Source organism: Lipophrys pholis (assembly GCF_963383615.2).
Source record: "Lipophrys pholis genome assembly, chromosome: 17".
Lineage (NCBI taxonomy): Eukaryota > Metazoa > Chordata > Actinopteri > Blenniiformes > Blenniidae > Lipophrys > Lipophrys pholis.
This window is the reverse complement of record NC_137643.1, coordinates 24,370,758-24,384,256: the sequence shown is the minus strand read 5'-3', so window position 1 is coordinate 24,384,256 and position 13,499 is coordinate 24,370,758. Positions and strand designations below refer to the sequence as shown.

The 13,499-nt window shown below is 45.5% G+C and overlaps 2 protein-coding genes across 3 annotated transcripts in view; both read right to left on the bottom strand.

The window, feature by feature from the left end:
- Positions 1 to 2,808, bottom strand: part of stx12 (syntaxin 12) — a 28,338-nt gene extending 25,530 nt beyond the window's left edge. Inside the window, exon 1 of one of the 2 annotated variants that reach the window (XM_080485620.1) lies at positions 2,713 to 2,808. The gene's annotated coding sequence lies outside the window, so the exon portion shown is untranslated. The remainder of the gene's footprint in view (positions 1 to 2,712) is intronic. The other variant, XM_080485621.1, reaches the window with a different exon arrangement.
- A 1,302-nt stretch (positions 2,809 to 4,110) lies between these two features.
- alkbh1 (alkB homolog 1, histone H2A dioxygenase) lies at positions 4,111 to 13,333 on the bottom strand. The gene is made up of 6 exons (XM_080485619.1): positions 13,182 to 13,333; positions 10,902 to 11,010; positions 7,999 to 8,161; positions 6,429 to 6,519; positions 5,164 to 5,357; positions 4,111 to 5,089 (listed from the first exon to the last, which is right to left on the bottom strand). Exons 1-6 carry the CDS (start codon positions 13,317 to 13,319, stop codon positions 4,660 to 4,662), a joined length of 1,125 nt encoding a protein of 374 aa, XP_080341745.1. The 5' UTR covers positions 13,320 to 13,333; the 3' UTR covers positions 4,111 to 4,659.
- Between the last annotated feature and the right edge of the window lie 166 nt (positions 13,334 to 13,499).

The window sequence follows — 13,499 nt, the reverse complement described above, 5'->3', positions numbered from 1 at the left end:
GTCATAGGATCTTTTTTTAAGAGATGTTTGAGTTTCACAGACCCCTTGCAATTACACCACGGACCACTAGGGGTCCGCGGACCCCTGGTTGAGAATCACTGGTCTACACCATATAGTAAACGATCTACTAAAGTATGTCGACTGTGTAGACACAATATGAAAACACAGCGTTCCCTGTGGACCGAGAGAAAGTGTTTCTCCTGCTACGTCACTTCCTCATTTCTCTCCAGTCTCCGACCTCCCGGAGAGGGTTGGCTTGTCAACATACTATACTACTATACCTGTAAAAGTGTTTTGTTGAAGCTGAATTTTCTCAATGAGGACTTCTTCAAAACATCATTCCACAAGTTTTTTTTATCTGTCTAGTAAGACTTGAACTTAATAACAGGCTTTAATTTATTTCTTATTTAATTCCAGAGGTTTGTAACTTTACTACCAAAGATCATGGAAGAGAGATTACTTTAGACCAGGGGTCTCAAACTCAACTGACCCGGGGGCCGCTGGAGGCAGAGTCTGGGTGAGGCTGGGCCGCATCAGGGATTCCTCAAAACAAGTCGTACATAAAATCCCCAAATGTCATTATTAACAGTTTTAATGGTTTCTTCTGAACATGAACGGAACATTGAGTGAAGATCATGGACGGTTCTCCTGAACTTGGGTTCTCTTGCCTCCTCCTTGCTACCAGAGACTTGGCAGTGCTTCTTCTCACATATCTGAGCCACATTTGTCTTGAGAGAAGAAGCAGTTGAGACCCTCAGAATGTCTAGAACAGGGGTCGGGAACCCACAACTCTATGGTCCCTCGAGCTGTGGAGCGCCACATTTCAATAAATCCAACTTTTTATGGAAATGGCCTTTTATGATCTTAACGCAATGGGAAATGGTACAATTATCTAAATCAGTGAATCACAGCAGTCTCTTGTGGTCTTTATATTGTTAAGCATTGCAGAGGATGACACGCATGTAGAGATTCTCACATGAGATGTAAGAATAGCAGAAGCTTTTACTTTGACACTCAATCAATCATCAAGAGCACCGTGGCAGGACGACACCCCCCAAAAAACCCTCTTCACTCCTGGTTGCCCACCCACAACTAATAAACCAAACTAAACTAGATGAACTAACTACATGAACAAAGCAACAAAAACACAACCATGACCATTCCATTGCGTTTCAGATGTAATTATTGGGGTTGTATCAGGCTTGTCGTGTTGATAAAGGTTGTGTTGTGTTTTTGTTGCTGAGTTCATGTAGTTAGTTAGTGCATCTAGTTTAGTTTGGTTTATTAGTTGTGGGTGGGCAAGCAGGAGTGAAGAGGGTTTTGTGTGGGGTGTCGTCCTGCCATGGTTTTCCTGTTCTGTGGTGTCAAAATAAAAGCTCAACTTTTATGGTATGCGCAGCAGTGAAGGTGAGCTCATTGAGCCAACCCCAGATTGTCTGCGGTGACGGCAAAGCTGTTAACTGACTCTACTTACGTAAAATAAGGCATGTCCTGTGCTTACAACCAGCAAACTTTATAATTTCATGCACTTAACTACATGAGATAACACAACGTCAAACTGAGTTTACATTCACTCCGTGCGCTGGAGGTCCACTCCAGTCGCGGGCTGCAATAACGTTATACTTTCACGGCAATGTGCGGGCACAAAATATGGAGTTTGAGACCCATGCTTTAGATAGAATAATAAATGCTTAGTAACCATCCAATTCCATCTGACACTGTCTTTGTGTCAAACTCATTTTAGTTCAGGTTCTTGGGGCCTGATCAGAGCTTCTTGCAGGCCGGTTTTGGCCCACAAGCCTTATGTTTGACACTTCTGGTTGAGAAAGATGTTATTGTATAAATAACTCAAGAGAAATTTTCATAAAAAGGAGGCAGACTGTGAATATAGTCTAATTATAATACAGTGTCATTTAAGTTTCCCTCTAGGATAAAACTATTTTCTATTCTAAACTTTGTACAATGAAAACCAAACCAAGTGTCCTCTGTTTAGGAAATGAATGATGTCCACTCTGAAGTTAGTGTCTTTCTACAACGGATTTAAGACTATATTAGGATAATGAAAAGGAAAACTTCAAGTTAATTGAATTTCTGATTCTGCTATTAACCTGTCAGCTGCTCATGAGTCTACTAGCCCAAACTAGCTCTCAGTTTAGTTCAATAACAAGGACAGTAAAATGTTTTTTAACTTAGTATTTCTTGTTAAGCAGACATTTACCTGAACTCCCCCAAGCCTCCCTGCTAACTCGTGCTAATTGTCAGCTGGTAAACACTAACCCTGCTTGTGTGAGAAAAAAAGTGCTGGAAGTGTATTTTAATTACAGCAGTGAAACAAAGACAGCGACTCATTTTTAATTCAGTATTTCATGTTGGAAATCAAACTCTGGATTCTCCAGCTCAACTGGGCGCATCTCAGCTAACTGATGCTAACAATCAGCAGGAAGACACTCACCCTGCGGATGTAAACCTCCTGAAAGTTTCATAACAGCAGGGAACCAAAGACAGTAAGTGACTTTAACGCAGTCCGTCGTGTTACAAATCAAACATCTGCTCTGCTCCAGCTCAGCTGTTAGCCTCCCGGCTAACTGATGCTAACCTGACACACTGGCGTCTCCAAACAGATCAACCAGTTCAAAACCGCTGGGCCTCACATATAAACACCCGTTACTCGGATCTGGACGCGCATAAAGAAAACCTTAAAGTCATACTCGCCTTTAAAAGTGATTTGTTTTGGTAGAAAATGTCTTTACAGAGCTGTAGTTGACAGTCTTCCTGGTCTGTGACGTCACTTGTGACGACACGATACACGATTTAAGTTTTGAAGCGCGCCGCAGTGTCCCCTGCCGTCCGGAGGGTGAACTGCTGCTGCAGCTTTCCAGCGGGGCCAGTACAGGTCACACAGCAGAAAACGGATTAAAATCATAAATGACCTCTTAGAATGATTAATATTAATATATGGGCGCATCAAAATGTGAGATGGCCAAAACGCTCACTTGCCTAATGATTGTGTAAACAGGTCAGATCAGGGGAGTCAAACTCATTTCAGTTCAGGGGCCACATTAAGTCCAATTTCACTCTAAATTTAAACTTGAATGTTTTTCATTGTTATGGAGTATAAAGTATAAATAATGTAAAAAATGTCCCTCAGCTGTTCCCACTATACATTTATGGCTTTGTGCCCACATCAGACTCTAACACCATCATCAAGTCTGCTGACGACACTGCAGTGGAGGGTTTGTCCTCCAACCACAACAAGGAGGACCTGATGGAGGTCAGCCACCTGGAGGACTGGAGCAGAGACAACAGCCTCCACCTGAATGTCAGCAAGACCAAGGAGCTGTTTGTGGATTACAGCAAGAGGCAGCAGAGGGCGGAGCAGCAGAGGGCGGAGCAGCCACTCAGGATCAGCGGACCGAGAAGGACAGCTTCAGGTACCTGGGTGTCCACATCACACTGGACCTGATGTGGTACCGTCACACCAACACCTGAGAGACTTTCAGCTCCGCTCAAGGTGCTCAGAAACCTCTACACCTGCCCCAGTGAGAGTGTTTTGGTTGGAGGAGCAGCAGCACTCAGCAGGACTTCTTGGTCCTGGGGAGGGGGGTTCTGCTTGGCGGAGCGCCATCAGAACCAGAACCACCTGCCAGCCTGCAGGACATTACAACAAACCATGCAGGTTAAAGGCCAAGTTCTCTCTGCTGCCAGCAGGGCGGCGTTACTGCGGTCTGGAGACAAACGCAGAGAGGAAGAGGAGGAGCTCCTTCCTCAAGCTGTCCGCCTGCTGAACTGAGGAAAACAGACCCGACAAACTGCCTTGTACATATTGTTTACTGGCACTATTTGAAACTGATCTACCTATGTTTATCTATTTCTCTGTTGTGCCCCTTCATTTTCTTTAATATTATTACTGTTGTCAGATAGTGTGCCATTTTCCTTACTTGTGCTCTAAATTAATTTTGTTTTAATTCTCTATCCTATAAAAACTGTTGTTTTGGGGCAAAACACGTATTGAAAGCATTTCACTGCACTTTATGACTTTATACTACGTATAACGATTGTGTGTGAGAAATAAAGAGCTAGAATTGACTAAAGACAACAGAAAGATCAGATCAGCATCTGTTCATTCACTTCATCATTTTCACCACTTTATTCAATGTGTGTGTGTGTGTGGGGGGGGTCTGTTAGAGTAAACCTAACTTGTCTTTGGATTGTGGATGTAAGTCAGAAGAAGAGCTTTCAAACTCCACACAGACCAGGACCAGGACCAGGACCAGGACCAGGAGAGAGGGGACAGTGCAGACCACTACATGACCCAGTGCAGGTCATTCTGAAGACCTGTGGTTCCTAACGGTTCCTCACTGAAATCTTCTCCGATGGAATAAAATGCAGAGAGAGGACAGATGTCCCCGCTGGCTGTCCTGAGCAGACCAGAGCAGGAGACACCCAGACCCCGGGTAGGAACCGACACTGGACTGAGCAGCCATGTCTCCCCAGGCTTTTGGTTTCTGATCTGGAGCCTCCAGACGCTGCGTCTGTGACCTCAATGTTTTGGACTCCAGCATTGTCTCTTGTTTAGATGCTTCAGACCTTCTGACACGCGAAACAATAAAAACTCTGATATAAAACCTGAACGTCTCTGGATTGTTTTCTTTACGTGTTTCATGTCTGTGAAGTCTGGACAGAGTTCCCGTCGCTGCTGCTCCTCTTGTCACTGCGTCCGTCTTCATCCCGCCCCCCTGCAGTCCAGGGGCTGGAGGCGTGTGGCGGTGGGAGGCTCTGTCCAGGTCCCAGCACCTGTCTGACCGTCACGTTGACTCTGGAGGTCTGGATGTACCTGCAGCACACGGTCCAGTCCTCCTGGCTCACCGGCTCCAGCAATGTGCCGCCCTGCGGGCCTGAGGCGGGGCTGCAGCCCTCCAGCTCCAGAGTGGTGTGTCCTGCCGCTGCAGGGAGGATGCACGGCACGGCGTGGTACAGGAGGCGGCTGGGACCCGACATCACCATCATGTCTCCACTGCGCATGTACATGGCAGTGGGGGAGTCCTGTCGGCACGTGCCCCCCAACAGGAAGATCGCAGACTGTCCAAAACTATCGAAGACATATTTTCCTCATGTCAGTAAGACCACACATCAAGGACAACATGTGAACAGCCCCCACCTCACCTGAAGGACAGCAGCGGCCGAGTGTGGTCCAGCTCGGATTCGTCCACGTGGATCCCCAGAGACGAGTCAGAGCGGTAGAAGTTCAGGATCCCGGCCTCGGACCTGAACCCTGGAAACCCGCAGGCCGCCGACACCCGAGAAGACAGGGAGTGCAGATCGGCAGGGAAGGGAGTGTGGCTGCTGGCCGAGTACGTCTGGAGGAGCAGGGAGCGGAACGGCTCTCAGAATGAAGACACCACCACCCAATTCTGTACTCCGACAAGTACTCTCTGAATTCCATCAGTACTACCCAGTACCGATTCAGCTCACATCAAGTGGTACCACGTTCCGGTACGTAGACGCAGCCCTGTGACTGAGGGAGTGTCGAGGCGGCCATTTTCTGAGCCGGACTTAATTCTAGTTTGTGCGTGATTAAAAAACGGCTCTGCGCTGCCGTAGCTCAGCGTTTTCATCTGGAAGAAACAACGGTGATGTCGTTTTGACATATTTGTTAAAGTTAACATATTAAGAAATAAATATAGGAAAATTGAAACATTTTGAGATTTTACTGCAGAACAAATGAACATTTACCACATCAGGTACCGGGTATCGGTACCGTACTGGTTCTACAGTGAACGGTTCCTTATGGAGGCTCTTTATCCAGCTTCACACACACTTCAGGCTCTTCTGAAGAAATTTCAGACAAACTTCAGTCACTTCATTGGACTTTTTCAGGCAATTCATCGATATTCTAAAGTCACGTTTTCTTTTTAGTCTCCTTATAAGAAGGTAGACGCTCATTCAGAACAACAATACTGTGATCATCCCAAACGGAAATTACTGAGCACTTTATGCATACAACTTTATATGCACATTAAAACAAAGTTTGTTTATCAGAAACGATTGATCAAACTGAGGAAACAATCAGTAGAAGCACAAAGCTTTACATCAAGCTTCAGTCTAGATTGAAGTTGAAAGGGTAATGCAGACTAAATAAACGTTAAGATAACAACTTATTTCTGGTCTGGGGACCGTCGGTTCACGATACATTTTATATGTAAATGAAAATTCAGTATTTATCTAGAATGAGTCTTTAACTGAGGCAGACTGTTAATCCCAGAGGGAACCGCTCGGTGCTTTAAGCTTAAGAAAACAACTTCATGAGACATTTGTTAGTCATCTAAGAACCTTTTCAGGGGCTCACTGGTTTAAATCACGACTCCTTGAAACAGCTGACGTGTGTTTTTCCAAAGGATTTCCGGGTTTGGGAGCAGTGTGCTGTTCACCTTGGTGTCCCAGTTGTAGTGATATCCCAGCGTCACCCAGCGCAGCCTCTCCAGCAGGGTCTTTGGTTTCCTCTGTGCACCGACCGGGGAGCTGGGAATCGAACAGAGGCCCGGTTACACAGGCAGGCCGCACACTGGTGCACACCAGGGACATTAATGTGTTCACACACTCTGCTGCTTCAGGTCAGACGAGGAAAAACACTTCAAAAACACACGTCTTCACATCACTTTTTATACAAACTCAGAATGTCTGGAGAACCCGCTCAAGGTTTTCAGTGAACGTTTCAGGACAATGTCATGAGCAGCAGAGACAAGCAGCAGAGTCCATACGTCCTAGAGCTGAGGAGGTGAGAGGACAGACAGTCCCACATAACAGCGTTACAACCTCTGGAACCAGAGCAGCATCAGAATGTCTGCAGTCACATTAAAGTCAGAGCTGCAGGTCATTAGTGACGGAGAGGGAGAAAGAGTGGAGAGACTCTGGGTCCAAACTGCTCCACCTCAAACTGAGGGTCTGACTGGACTGATGGGAAACCTAACAGCACCCAGAGTCGCTGAGCTGCTTTCAACATCAACTCCAGTCCGTCTCCAAAGCTGCTCCACTGATCCAGAAAGAGACGTGGCAGAACAGACCGACACCAGATTCTGCTTGGTCCACTTTCCTTTGAGAGGAAAATCTCAACCAAAGTTACACGTTCTGTCTGTCGGTTCCTCAGCCCTCACATAAACTGACCTGAGGGTTAACTAACTCTGACCTGAGGGTTAACTAACTCTGACCTGAGGGTAACTGACTGACCTGAGGGTTAACTAACTGACCTGAGGGTTAACTAACTCTGACCTGAGGGTAACTGACTGACCTGAGGGTTAACTAACTCTGACCTGAGGGTTAACTAACTCTGACCTGAGGGTGAACTGACTGACCTGAGGGTTAACTAACTCTGACCTGAGGGTAACTGACTGTGACCTGAGGGTCAACTGACTGACGTGAGGGTTAACCGACTGACCTGAGGGTAACCGACTGACCTGAGGGTAACTAACTCTGACCTGAGGGTAACTGACTGTGACTTGAGGGTAACTGACTGACCTGAGGGTTTACTGACTGACCTGAGGGTTAACTGACTGACCTGAGGGTAACTGACTGTGACTTGAGGGTTTACTGACTGACCTGAGGGTTAACTGACTGACCTGAGGGTAACTGACTGTGACTTGAGGGTAACTGACTGACCTGAGGGTTTACTGACTGACCTGAGGGTAACTGACTGACCTGAGGGTAACTGACTGTGACTTGAGGGTAACTGACTGACCTGAGGGTTAACTAACTCTGACCTGAGGGTGAACTGACTGACCTGACGGTAACTGACTGTGACTTGAGGGTAACTGACTGACCTGAGGGTTAACTAACTCTGACCTGAGGGTGAACTGACTGACCTGAGGGTTTACTGACTGACCTGAGGGTAACTGACTGACCTGAGGGTTAACTGACTGTGACTTGAGGGTAACTGACTGACCTGAGGGTGAACTGACTGACCTGAGGGTCAACTGACTGTGACCTGAGGGTGAACTGACTGACCTGAGGGTGGCTGCACTCTGTCCCCAGACGTCCTGGATGTCAGACGGACTCATGTGCATGTCCAGGTTGCAGATGTTTGGTTTCTGTGGATACGTCTTCAGACACTGTGTCACCCAGAAGGCCTGGCAGCCCCGCAAGAAAGGATTGGAGATGAAAATAAATCCTGACCAACACACAGAAACACACAATAATGACCCCTTGATGCCTCCATTCATTTCCAATTATTATTATTATTATTATTATTATTATTATTATTATTATTATTACCGCATAAAATACATATAAATGTAGGTAGAATGCAAATTAATGACAACAGCCATTGATGGTAAAGAAAGCACTATACCCCATTGCAGGAATGAAGATTCTTTTATCGATGACACAAAGTTACTTTCAGTATTTTCATCTCTCATAGCTGCTAGACTATTATAAAACATGACTGTAAAGTATAAAAACACATTATAAACACAAAATACAAGAACAAAACCCTCTAGAAACACCTCTTCACTCCCACTCTGTTTGACTCTGTGTCTTCTCATTGTGGAACAGATCCTCAGAAAGCAAACACCTTCTTCTGCTTCTGTCCAAGAACACCCAGTGACTCCCAAGGGCCACATCCCCAAAGTGAAAAAACCTTCTGGGAGTACTTTTTGTACTGATAGTACATCTACCAACAGTGCAGGAAAACAGGCAGTATTTTGGCTGCATTTGGAGCAGAAGCAGTTTGATGCAAATTCTCCAGGAGTTAATCTTGTGGTCTCACATTGTGGAGTTGATGGTGACTGTCAGAGGTGACTGAGGTGAGTTCTTGATCCTCTGGTTCCTGCTCTTCTGGGTTTAGCTCATCTGGTTTTAGCTCCTCTGGTTTTAGCTCCTCTGGTTTCAGCTCCTCTGGTTCCAGCTCCTCTGGTTTCAGCTCTTCTGGTTCCAGCTCTTCTGGTTCCAGCTCCTCTGGTTCCAGCTCCTCTGGTTCCTGCTCCTCTGGTTTTGGCTCCTCTGGTTCCTGCTCTTCTGGTTTTAGCCCCTCTGGTTCCTGCTCTTCTGGGGGTTTTTTTTTTTGGGGGGGGGGGGGGGGGTATGTAAAAAGAATACATAAATAACAAACTCTTGGTGATTCAGTGAAGAGCTCAGCCATCAGGAGAGACTCAAAGTGGAGCTGCTCCTCCTCCACAGAGAAGAGCCAGGTGAGGAGGTTCAGCTGAGCTGGACGCCCCCTGGTGGCCTCCTACTAGAAGTTTACCAGGCAGGTTCTACAGGGAGCTCAGGACTCTGGAGGGATTACTTCTCTTAGTAGAGCAGATCATTGCAAATTTCAGAACAATTGTTAATTTCCAAAAACAAGCACCAAAACTGGCACACATAATCCTTGGAGATTGCTTTTTCATTTTTTTTAATAACCCATTAGCTACCTGAAAATTCTAGATGGCAGCCATTTTCAAGATGGCCTTTGAATATACAGAGATATTGCATTTAATAACAAAATCACAAAGACTTTTCCTATCTCAATGATTTTGGAGTGAAGTCAAACATTCCTGACTGAGTAGAATCTGAATTTGGAACCGTGTACCTACTCACTGGCTTCCCTGTACCAGATATCAGGCCCAGAATCCTGATATTCTGCTACATTAGAGGTTCATCTGAGATCTGACTTGTTCTGTTTCCCTCAATGGAGTTCAAAGAGTATGCAAAGCTTGATGTACTTCCTACAATACAAGCATACTCTACCAGGTACAGGAGAACAAACAGTGTTGTTGATTTCTTCCGGCCATCTAGCAAGGACACGGAGCGAGACGCAGGGTGACGGGAGGACCAGATTCTGTCAAACTGGTGAAACTTCCTGAGAGAAAATGACAACGAAGCGGAGCTGTTTAACTTTCTGTCTGATAAGACTGGACGTGTGGTCATCGTGACCAAGGAAGAAGATGCTGTCACCAACCGCACTATCAATCTGAAGCAGCTGATCTCTGAGCATGCCAGTTGAGGGCAGCAACACAGATGTTGTCACCATCACAGTCAGAGTTGTTGATCCACTTCAGAAGTTTAGTGAGTTGCCCAAGGACAGAACCCGAGCTGGGTTCCTGTAAATGGCCTGTGTTGCACTCTCGCAGAAAATAACGGGACGCTCTTCTTCAGTACCTTCACTGGCCGGGACGTTTCAGCATTCAGTGGGACAGGGAGAAAGACTGCTTGGCAAACCTGGGACGTTGGTGATGAGGGTTCTGGTGTCTTCAGCAAACTCGGCCTACCTGTGGCAGATCATGAAGACCTGGAGACCTTGGAGAAGTTCGTGGCCCTGATGTACAACAGGTCCAGCACAGCTGAAGGTGTCGATGCTGTGAGGTTGGAAACATTTGCTTGGAAGCAGAGGCCATACGAAGCCATTCCTCCAACTTCTGCCAGGAATCAATAACCATTAACCTCATTATTACAAACGCAACCCTAGTGGAGCTAAACGGACCAGGTTAAGAACAAGTCACTCAGAACTTTGAAGTATGTCTTTGTACAAGACTTTGTTGAATAATGTCAAAAGGATTGCATCTATCCCTAAAAGTCTTTCTCTTATAAGCTCCTCCCACACCCTGCGCACAAATCAGGATGTGCTAAGAAAGGGCAGGTCATTTTCCAAGAGATCCGATTGGTCAGGAGGTGGTGCTGTTAGACCCGATCTCGTATCCAGATCAGAAACTGCTCCGGAGCAGGTTAGAGGTTCAGCGCCAGGGTGATTTACCCCGGTGAGGAGTGAACCAGCGTCGTAGTATGGAAACCTCAAGGTTAGCCCTGAAGTGACCCCGATCAGAGAAAATCCCCATTTGTAGTATCGGCCTCTGGAGTCCAACCAGAACAGCTTGAGGACGTTTCAGGTGACAGAAGATGGATGGATTAATAATGGATGGACGGATATTTACCTGGATATCCCTGCAGGCTGAAAGCTCTCCACTCCCTGACAGGCTTCAGTCCGACTCTGAAAGCTTCCACATCGCTCACTGCGGCAAAGTCCAGTTCAGCTGGCACTACCTATCACATTACCACACACACACACACACAATATAAGCATTTTGAATACATTTCAGGATTCATATTCATTACAGACTTCCTAATCATCAGACTCGAGACTCCTGTAATGATAGTTGCTCAGAGAAGTTCTCCCTCATCACACGACAGTGTGGTACTGGAGTAACGCCATCTGCGGTTTAAACTAGAATGCCTGTTTGCATCGCCTATTACGGTAAAGCAGTCAGAAGCTAACAAGAGATGCCAGCGGGGAAAACCAAGATGGCGGTGTTGCGGGCGCCGCCATATTTGTTTCTTGGTCGCCGCCATCTTGAAATGGTGCTATGTGGAAGCATGGATGGAAATGACGCAAAATAACGCACCGGAAGTGGCGTATATAGAAGCCGACCCACAGGAAGTGACGTAACGGACTGAACATGAAGGAAGTTACGTACGCGAAAGCCGACCCACAGCAAGTTACGTAGACGACACGCAAATGCCGGAAGTGACGTGGCGTGACCCACTCGGAGACGTAAATTTAATTGTTGTTCAAACACACATTTGTTGTGTCGTCTTTGGTTTCTTCACACGTGTACTCGAAGCTCAACAGAGTAAAGGATTTTCTTCTGTTAAGGGAAACAATTGCTTTCTTGTCTATGTAGAACATATCAGCCTGCAGTAATAAGAATGAAATGGTAGCTGTAGTTATATCAGTATTAATGAGAGTAGGAATAGTTTTGTTAGGAGCAGCTCAGGTAAGATCAGCTGGAGGTTTATGTTGCTCTTTCTATCTTTGTCCCATGTGTTGGTTTATTAAAAATGTGTAATTTATTACCACAAGAAAACTTGCTAAAGTAAAGGTGGGTTAAGAAGCTGTTTGTTGAAATGAAAAGAAATGGCAAAAGGACCTTCTCACTCCTTCAACCGCATCACTCAGGCCTCCAGCATGGAGCCAGACTCTGCTCAGCCTTGTTGGCTTTTAGTTTGAACTAACAACATGTAACACATGAACCATCACTCATCCTCCTACATATCCACTGATAAAAAGATCACACCTAATCTAAACCTTGTTCTACACACTCCCAGGTACCTCTGTGCGTATTTTCAACTAGAATCACTGTAGCATTTTCTCACAATTACACACTGAATTCACACCGATATGCATGGCACTGTACATCCTTATGGTCAAAGAATTCATAGAATATCTCATTGTTTTCAGCAAACTCCACCACATTCTTGTTCTACAGGCCCACAGGTACATCTGTTTCTCATTGTCATTCTTTCCTTTTGCTGAATCTGGTTTCTTTTAACCATTTTTGCTTGTCCTCCATTCACAGAAGTCCAACTCACCTGGTCATCTCCATCCTCTCTGCTAGATCATTAGTCAGTCCTCTGTTTACCAGTCAGTGTGACAATCTGGGGGTTTGTACCTGTTTCTCATGCTTGTTTGCTATTTGTTGTTGTCGTCATCATTTTTAAATCCGATTTTTTATTTTAACATATGATTGGTTTTAGGACAACCAAGTCTTCATCTGAACTGTCTACTGAAGTTTGATGTTTGGGCTATTAAATACTTCTTGAATTCTTGTCATGCCTCTGCCTTATGTGTGCTGTTCTTGTAGCTTTATGATTGGAACAATGGAGACGTGGATGCGAGATCAAGATCAGTCTCTTTCACTTTTGGCAGTAGTGTTTCTGTGTTTTGGTGCAATTTAATGCAAATCTGATGAAGACAATAAAACCCATATCTGCTGTCCATCTTGATCTGGAGTCCATGTTTCCACTGTTTGATTTTCAATGATTGTTTGTTACAACACGCCTGTACACTACTGTTGTGATTTAAGCTTGTAACTGAGGTGTACATGAACGCACCATGACGCTCCCGTCGGCTTCTGATAGCTTTACCGTAATACGCGATGTAAACAGGCATTCTAGTTTAAACTGCGGCTGGCGTTACTCCAGTACGGTGGTTCAGTAACCTGTCAACTTGTGGTCAGGTGTCATCAGGTCCTTGCTATTCTGGTTAGCTAACGAATAAACAGGACTTGGTTCTTCCGGTTACTTAACTTGTAAACAGGTTACACGTTACTTAACTTGTAAAAGTTAAGTAACGTGTTAACGAGTTCCTTTCAGCCCGTTGTGACCGGGTGAGCCCTGCTCCTCCAAGTCAGATGAAACCTTCCGTTTCCACTCACCCTGTCACCCGGTACTTTTCCAGAGAAGTCCGTGACTCCTGTCAGATCAGGCGCAGGATTTCTTCTCCTGTAAAACTTGAATATTTTTCTAAAAGCGTCTTCCCCGCTGTCCACCATGAAGGCCGCCATCTTGACCATGACGTCACCGAATCTCCGCTGCTGCACTTCCGGGTTAATCAGATAATATACAAATAACTTAAACAGGCCTTTTATAAATGTATTCTAACAAAGGTCATGAGACATAGAGGCATGTATACAGACTGTACCAGCAGGTTTGAAATGTTTTTAAATGTTCCATAAATAAATTCACATTAACGA

Bases quoted from the DNA above. Each gene is read 5' to 3' on its own strand.
- alkbh1 (XM_080485619.1), bottom strand. From the start codon at position 13,319: ATGGTCAAGATGGCGGCCTTCATGGTGGACAGCGGGGAAGACGCTTTT. The intron at 6,520-7,998 runs GTCAGTCAGTTC...TTCGATTCCCAG, and splicing joins CAGAGTGCAGCCACCCTCAG to CTCCCCGGTCGGTGCACAGA. The intron at 5,090-5,163 runs GTGAGGTGGGGG...TGTCTTCGATAG, and splicing joins CGGCCGCTGCTGTCCTTCAG to TTTTGGACAGTCTGCGATCT.